The sequence below is a fragment of the Rana temporaria genome, chromosome 2 (assembly GCF_905171775.1).
Source record: "Rana temporaria chromosome 2, aRanTem1.1, whole genome shotgun sequence".
NCBI lineage: Eukaryota > Metazoa > Chordata > Amphibia > Anura > Ranidae > Rana > Rana temporaria.
Window position 1 is genome coordinate 7,779,448 of NC_053490.1, and position 8,470 is coordinate 7,787,917.

An 8,470-nucleotide genomic window follows, 5' to 3' on the forward strand; every position below is an offset into this window, starting at 1 on the left:
ACACCAAGAAGAGAGAAGAGCCCGTCATCTGTCTACCCAACACCAAGAAGAGAGAAGAGCCCGTCATCTGTCTACCTGAACCCAAGAAGAGAGAAGAGCCCGTCATCTGTCTCCCCGACCCCAGGAGGAGAGAAGAGCCCGTCATCTGTCTCCCCGACACCAAGAGGAGAGAAGAGCCCGTCATCTGTCTCCCCGACTCCAAGAGGAGAGAAGAGCCCGTCATCTGTCTCCCCGACACCAAGAGGAGAGAAGAGCCCGTCATCTGTCTCCCCGACACCAAGAGGAGAGAAGAGCCCGTCATCTGTCTACCCAACACCAAGAAGAGAGAAGAGCCCGTCATCTGTCTACCTGAACCCAAGAAGAGAGAAGAGCCCGTCATCTGTCTACCCGAAACCAAGTGGAGAGAAGAGCCCGTCATCTGTCTCCCCAACACCAAGAGGAGAGAAGAGCCCGTCATCTGTCTACCCGACACCAAGAGGAGAGAAGAGCCCGTCATCTGTCTCCCCAACACCAAGAGGAGAGAAGAGCCCGTCATCTGTCTACCCAACACCAAGAAGAGAGAAGAGCCCGTCATCTGTCTACCCAACACCAAGAAGAGAGAAGAGCCCGTCATCTGTCTACCCAACACCAAGAAGAGAGAAGAGCCCGTCATCTGTCTCCCAAACCCCAAGAGGAGAGAAGAGCCCGTCATCTGTCTACCCGACCCCAAGAGGAGAGAAGAGCCCGTCATCTGTCTACCCAACACCAAGAAGAGAGAAGAGCCCGTCATCTGTCTACCCAACACCAAGAAGAGAGAAGAGCCCGTCATCTGTCTACCTGAACCCAAGAAGAGAGAAGAGCCCGTCATCTGTCTCCCCGACCCCAGGAGGAGAGAAGAGCCCGTCATCTGTCTCCCCGACACCAAGAGGAGAGAAGAGCCCGTCATCTGTCTCCCCGACACCAAGAGGAGAGAAGAGCCCGTCATCTGTCTACCGGACACCAAGAGGAGAGAAGAGCCCGTCATCTGTCTCCCCGACCCCAGGAGGAGAGAAGAGCCCGTCATCTGTCTACCGGACACCAAGAGGAGAGAAGAGCCCGTCATCTGTCTACCCGAAACCAAGAAGAGAGAAGAGCCCGTCATCTGTCTACCTGAACCCAAGAAGAGAGAAGAGCCCGTCATCTGTCTCCCCGACCCCAGGAGGAGAGAAGAGCCCGTCATCTGTCTCCCCGACACCAAGAGGAGAGAAGAGCCCGTCATCTGTCTCCCCGACACCAAGAGGAGAGAAGAGCCCGTCATCTGTCTCCCCGACACCAAGAGGAGAGAAGAGCCCGTCATCTGTCTACCGGACACCAAGAGGAGAGAAGAGCCCGTCATCTGTCTACCCGAAACCAAGAAGAGAGAAGAGCCCGTCATCCGTCTACCCAACACCAAGAAGAGAGAAGAGCCCGTCATCCGTCTACCCAACACCAAGAAGAGAGAAGAGCCCGTCATCTGTCTACCCGAAACCAAGAAGAGAGAAGAGCCCGTCATCCGTCTACCTGAACCCAAGAAGAGCCCGTCATCTGTCTCCCCGACCCCACACGAGTCAAATTTTGCAATATGAGGACCAACCTGAACTAATCAACTTCTATCCAATCAGGGAGGCCCTTGCATTACATACTCGATAGATCTCAAGGAAATTGTACATTGGGGGGGGGTCACGGGACCCGATTCTGGGTACTCACTGTTTAGCTTGATTGACATGGACCCCCAACGTGTGGCTCAGCCACTTATAGGTCACCTACAAGAAGACAAAGAGGAACAGAATCAGAAATCAAAACTAAGAATAGGAGCAAAGCAGGAAGAAATACAAGTAATAAGGTCAGCCTGGGCAGAGAGAGAGAAAAAAACGGGCATTGGGGGAGGGGCAATTGGAGATCACTGGTGTAAGCAATGGCGGCCCATCTATACATAGTAGGTGAGGTTGAAAAAAAAGTGTGTGTGATTATATATCAGTATTACATTGTATATCCCTGTATGTTGTGCTTATCTAATAGTTTCCTGAAACTATCGATGCTCCTCCCCGCTGAGACCACCGCCTGTGGAAGGGAATTCCACATCCTTGCCGCTCTTGCAGTAAAGAACCCTCTATATAGTTAAACCCCTCGCCACCCAGGCCGATTCTGACATTTCTCTCCTAGATGTAAAAATCATAATTTGTTTGCTAGAAAATTACTCAGAACCCCCCAAACACTACATATGTTTTTTTAGCAGAGACCCTGGTAAATAAAATGGAAGTCGTTGCAACCTTTTTATCATGCACGGTATTTGCGCAACAATTTTTCAAATGCGTTTTTTTTTTCATAATGTGAAAGATGAAGTTATGCCGAGTAAATAGATACCCAACATGTCACGCTTCCAAATTGCACACGCTCGTGGAATGGCGCCAAACTTTGGTACTTTAAAATCCCCATAGGCGACGCTTTAATTTTTTTTACAGGTTGCATGTTTTGAGTTACAGAGGAGGTCTAGGGATAGAATTATTGCTTTCGCTCTAGCGTTTACGGCGACACCTCACATGTGTGGTTTGAACACCGTTTTCATATGAGGGCGGGACTTACATACGCGTTTGTTTCTGTGTGGGAGCTCACTGGGGGAGGGGCGCTTTAAATTATTTATTTTTTATTGTTAAAATGTTCCTTTTTTTTAATTTGACACTCAAAAAAAAAAAAAAAGGTACTCCAGAACCTTTATTAGCTTTGTTGCCCTTCTTTATAATCGCTCCATTTCCAATACACCCTTCCTGAGGACTGGTGCCCAGAACTGGACGGCACACTCCAGGTGCAGCCGGACCAGAGTCTTGTAGAGCGGGAGAATTATCATTTTATCTCTGGCGCCCCGCCCCCCCCCTTATCTGGTGTTGTTAGGGGCTACGGGGTATCCTAGGTAACACTGTTGTTAGGGGTGATGGGGGGTATCTTAGGTAACGGCGTTGTTAGGGGTGATGGGGGGTATCCTAGGTAACGGGGGTGATGGGGGGTATCCTAGGTAACGGTGTTCTTGGGGGTGATGGGGGTATCCTAGGTAACGGGGGTGATGGGGGGTATCCTAGGTAACGGGGGAGATGGGGGGTATCCTAGGTAACGGTGTTCTTGGGGGTGATGGGGGTATCCTAGGTAACGGTTGTTAGGGGTGATCGGGGTATCCTAGGTAACAGCGTTGTTAGGGGGTATCCTAGGTAATGGGGGGTATCCTAGGTAACGGCCTTGTTAGGGATGATGGGGGGGGGTATCCTAGGCAACGGTGTTGTTAGGGGTGATGGGGGGTATCCTAGGTAATGGTGTTGTTATGGGTGATGGGGGGCATCCTAGGTAACGGTGTTGTTGGGGGGGTATCCTTGGTAACGGCGTTGTTGGGGGTGATGGGGGGAATCCTAGGTAACGGCGTTGTTAGGGGTGATGGGGGGTATCCTAGGTAACGGCGTTGTTGGGGGTGATGGGGGGAATCCTAGGTAACGGCATTGTTAGGGGTGATGGGGGGAATCCTAGGTAACGGCGTTGTTAGGGGTGATGGGGGGTATCCTAGGTAACGGCGTTGTTAGGGGTGATGGGGGGGAATCCTAGGTAACGGCGTTGTTAGGGGTGATGGGGGGTATCCTAGGTAACGGCGTTGTTAGGGGTGATGGGGGGTATCCTAGGTAACGGTGTTGTTGGGGGTGATGGGGGGTATCCTAGGTAACGGCGTTGTTAGGGGTGATGGGGGGTATCTTAGGTAACGGCGTTGTTAGGGGTGATGGGGGGTATCCTAGGTAACGGTGTTCTTGGGGGTGATGGGGGTATCCTAGGTAACGGTTGTTAGGGGTGATCGGGGTATCCTAGGTAACAGCGTTGTTAGGGGGTATCCTAGGTAATGGGGGGTATCCTAGGTAACGGCCTTGTTAGGGATGATGGGGGGGGTATCCTAGGCAACGGTGTTGTTAGGGGTGATGGGGGGTATCCCAGGTAACGGTGTTGTTGGGGGTGATGGGGGGGTATCCTAGGTAACGGTGTTGTTGGGGGTGATGGGGGGTATCCTAGGTAACGGTGTTGTTGGGGGTGTATCCTTGGTAACGGTGTTGTTGGGGGTGTATCCTAGGTAACGGTGTTGTTGGGGGGTGATGGGGGGCATCCTAGGTAACGGCGTTGTAAGGGGTGATGGGGGGTATCCTAGGTAACGGTGTTGTTGGGTATCCTAGGTAACGGTGTTGTTAGGGGTGATGGGGGGTATCCTAGGTAACGGTGTTGTTATGGGTGATGGGGGGGGTGTCCTAGGTAACAGGGGTTGTTAGGGGTGATGGGGGGTATCCTAGGTAACGGTGTTATGGGTGATGGGGGGGGGCATCCTAGGTAACGGTGTTGTTGGGGGTGATGGGGGGTATCCTAGGTAACGGTGTTGTTAGGGGTGATGGGGGGCATCCTAGGTAATGGTGTTGTTAGGGGTGATGGGGGGCATCCTAGGTAATGGCGTTGTTAGGGGTGATGGGGGTATCCTAGGTAACGGTTGTTAGGGGTGATCGGGGTATCCTAGGTAACAGCGTTGTTAGGGGGTATCCTAGGTAATGGGGGGTATCCTAGGTAACGGCCTTGTTAGGGATGATGGGGGGGTATCCTAGGCAACGGTGTTGTTAGGGGTGATGGGGGGTATCCCAGGTAACGGTGTTGTTGGGGGTGATGGGGGGGTATCCTAGGTAACGGTGTTGTTGGGGGTGATGGGGGGTATCCTAGGTAACGGTGTTGTTGGGGGTGATGGGGGGTATCCTAGGTAACGGTGTTGTTGGGGGTGTATCCTTGGTAACGGTGTTGTTATGGGTGATGGGGGGCATCCTAGGTAACGGCGTTGTAAGGGGTGATGGGGGGTATCCTAGGTAACGGTGTTGTTGGGGGTGATGGGGGGTATCCTAGGTAACGGTGTTGTTATGGGTGATGGGGGGCATCCTAGGTAATGGTGTTGTTATGGGTGATGGGGGGCATCCTAGGTAACGGTGTTGTTGGGGGGGTATCCTTGGTAACGGCGTTGTTGGGGGTGATGGGGGGAATCCTAGGTAACGGCATTGTTAGGGGTGATGGGGGGAATCCTAGGTAACGGCGTTGTTAGGGGTGATGGGGGGTATCCTAGGTAACGGCGTTGTTAGGGGTGATGGGGGGTATCCTAGGTAACGGCGTTGTTAGGGGTGATGGGGGGTATCCTAGGTAACGGCGTTGTTAGGGGTGATGGGGGGTATCCTAGGTAACGGTGTTGTTGGGGGTGATGGGGGGTATCCTAGGTAACGGTGTTGTTAGGTGTGATGGGGGGTATCCTAGGTAACGGCGTTGTTAGGGGTGATGGGGGGTATCCTAGGTAACGGCGTTGTTAGGGGTGATGGGGGGTATCTTAGGTAACGGCGTTGTTAGGGGTGATGGGGGGTATCCTAGGTAAGGGGGGTGATGGGGGGTATCCTAGGTAACGGTGTTGTTGGGGGTGATGGGGGTATCCTAGGTAACGGTTGTTAGGGGTGATCGGGGTATCCTAGGTAACAGCGTTGTTAGGGGGTATCCTAGGTAATGGGGGGTATCCTAGGTAACGGCCTTGTTAGGGATGATGGGGGGGGTATCCTAGGCAACGGTGTTGTTAGGGGTGATGGGGGGTATCCCAGGTAACGGTGTTGTTGGGGGTGATGGGGGGGTGTCCTAGGTAACAGGGGTTGTTAGGGGTGATGGGGGGTATCCTAGGTAACGGTGTTATGGGAGATGGGGGGGGGGCATCCTAGGTAACGGTGTTGTTGGGGGTGATGGGGGGTATCCTAGGTAACGGTGTTGTTAGGGGTGATGGGGGGCATCCTAGGTAATGGTGTTGTTAGGGGTGATGGGGGGCATCCTAGGTAATGGCGTTGTTAGGGGTGATGGGGGGTATCCTAGGTAACGGTGTTGTTAGGGGTGATGGGGGGTATCCTAGGTAACGGTGTTGTTATGGGTGATGGGGGGGTGTCCTAGGTAACAGGGGTTGTTAGGGGTGATGGGGGGTATCCTAGGTAACGGTGTTATGGGAGATGGGGGGGGGCATCCTAGGTAACGGTGTTGTTGGGGGTGATGGGGGGTATCCTAGGTAACGGTGTTGTTAGGGGTGATGGGGGGCATCCTAGGTAATGGTGTTGTTAGGGGTGATGGGGGGCATCCTAGGTAATGGCGTTGTTAGGGGTGATGGGGGGTATCCTAGGTAACGGTGTTCTTGGGGGTGATGGGGGGTATCCTAGGTAACGGTGTTCTTGGGGGTGATGGGGGTATCCTAGGTAACGGTTGTTAGGGGTGATCGGGGTATCCTAGGTAACGGCGTTGTTAGGGGTGATGGGGGTATCCTAGGTAACAGCGTTGTTAGGGGTGATGGGGGGTATCCTAGGTAACGGCGTTGTTAGGGGTGATGGGGGGTATCCTAGGTAACGGCGTTGTTAGGGGTGATGGGGGGTATCCTAGGTAACGGTGTTGTTGGGGGTGATGGGGGGTATCCTAGGTAACGGTGTTCTTGGGGGTGTTGGGGGTATCCTAGGTAACGGTTGTTAGGGGGTGATGGGGGGGGTATCCTAGGTAACGGTGTTGTTGGGGGGGTATCCTTGGTAACGGTGTTGTTATGGGTGATGGGGGCCATCCTAGGTAACGGTGTTGTTAGGGGTGATGGGGGGTATCCTAGGTAACGGTGTTGTTATGGGTGATGGGGGGTGTCCTAGGTAACAGGGGTTGTTAGGGGTGATGGGGGGTATCCTAGGTAACGGTGTTATGGGTGATGGGGGGCATCCTAGGTAACGGTGTTATGGGTGATGGGGGGTATCCTAGGTAACGGTGTTGTTATGGGTGATGGGGGGCATCCTAGGTAACGGTGTTGTTATGGGTGATGGGGGGCATCCTAGGTAATGGTGTTAGGGGTGATGGGGGGTATCCTAGGTAACGGTGTTGTTGGGGGGGTATCCTAGGTAACGGTGTTGTTATGGGTGATGGGGGGCATCCTAGGTAACGGTGTTGTTAGGGGTGATGGGGGGTATCCTAGGTAACGGTGTTGTTATGGGTGATGGGGGGTGTCCTAGGTAACAGGGGTTGTTAGGGGTGATGGGGGGTATCCTAGGTAACGGTGTTATGGGTGATGGGGGGTATCCTAGGTAACGGTGTTGTTATGGGTGATGGGGGGCATCCTAGGTAACGGTGTTGTTATGGGTGATGGGGGGTATCCTAGGTAACGGCGTTGTTAGGGGTGATGGGGGGGGGGGTGTCCTAGGTAACGGTGGTGTTAGGGGTGACGGGGGTATCCTAGGTAACGTGTTGTTAGGGGTGATGGGGGGGGGGGTGTCCTAGGTAACGGTGTTGTTGGGGGTGATGGGGGGTATCCTAGGTAACGGTGTTGTTGGGGGTGTATCCTTGGTAACGGTGTTGTTATGGGTGATGGGGGGCATCCTAGGTAACGGCGTTGTAAGGGGTGATGGGGGGTATCCTAGGTAACGGTTTTGTTGGGTATCCTAGGTAACGGTGTTGTTAGGGGTGATGGGGGGTATCCTAGGTAACGGTGTTGTTATGGGTGATGGGGGTATCCTAGGTAACAGGGGTTGTAGGGGGGATGGGGGGTATCCTAGGTAACGGTGTTATGGGAGATGGGGGGGGGCATCCTAGGTAACGGTGTTGTTGGGGGTGATGGGGGGTATCCTAGGTAACGGTGTTGTTAGGGGTGATGGGGGGCATCCTAGGTAATGGTGTTGTTAGGGGTGATGGGGGGCATCCTAGGTAATGGCGTTGTTAGGGGTGATGGGGGGCATCCTAGGTAATGGCGTTGTTAGGGGTGATGGGGGGTATCTTAGGTAACGGCGTTGTTAGGGGTGATGGGGGGTATCCTAGGTAACGGGGGTGATGGGGGGTATCCTAGGTAACGGCGTTGTTAGGGGTGATGGGGGGTATCCTAGGTAACGGCGTTGTTGGGGGTGATGGGGGGGTATCCTAGGTAACGGTATTGTTGGGGGGGTATCCTTGGTAACGGTGTTGTTATGGGTGATGGGGGCCATCCTAGGTAACAGGGGTTGTTAGGGGTGATGGGGGGTGTCCTAGGTAACGGTGTTGCTCGGGGTGATGGGGGGTATCCTAGGTAACGGTGTTGCTCGGGGTGATGGGGGGGTATCCTAGGTAACGGCGTTGTTAGGGGTGATGGGGGTATCCTAGGTAACGGTGTTGTTAGGGGTGATGGGGGTATCCTAGGTAACGGTGTTGTTAGGGGTGATGGGGGGTATCCTAGGTAACGGTGTTGTTAGGGTGATGGGGGGTATCCTAGGTAACGGTGTTGTTATGGGTGATGGGGGTATCCTAGGTAACGGCGTTGTTAGGGGTGATGGGGGGTATCCTAGGTAACGGCGTTGTTAGGGGTGATGGGGGTATCCTAGGTAACGGTGTTGTTATGGGTGATGGGGGGTATCCTAGGTAACGGCGTTGTTATGGGTGATGGGGGGTATCCTAGGTAACGGCGTTG

At 53.7% G+C, this 8,470-nt stretch overlaps 1 protein-coding gene across 3 annotated transcripts in view; it reads right to left on the bottom strand.

Annotated features, from left to right (window-relative positions):
• POLD3 (DNA polymerase delta 3, accessory subunit) overlaps positions 1-8,470 on the bottom strand; it is a 52,613-nt gene that overhangs the window by 41,694 nt on the left and 2,449 nt on the right. For all 3 annotated transcript variants that reach the window (XM_040339792.1, XM_040339791.1, XM_040339790.1), the window contains exon 2: positions 1,705-1,760. In XM_040339792.1, the coding sequence (XP_040195726.1) occupies positions 1,705-1,760 (56 nt within the window). The remainder of the gene's footprint in view (positions 1-1,704; positions 1,761-8,470) is intronic.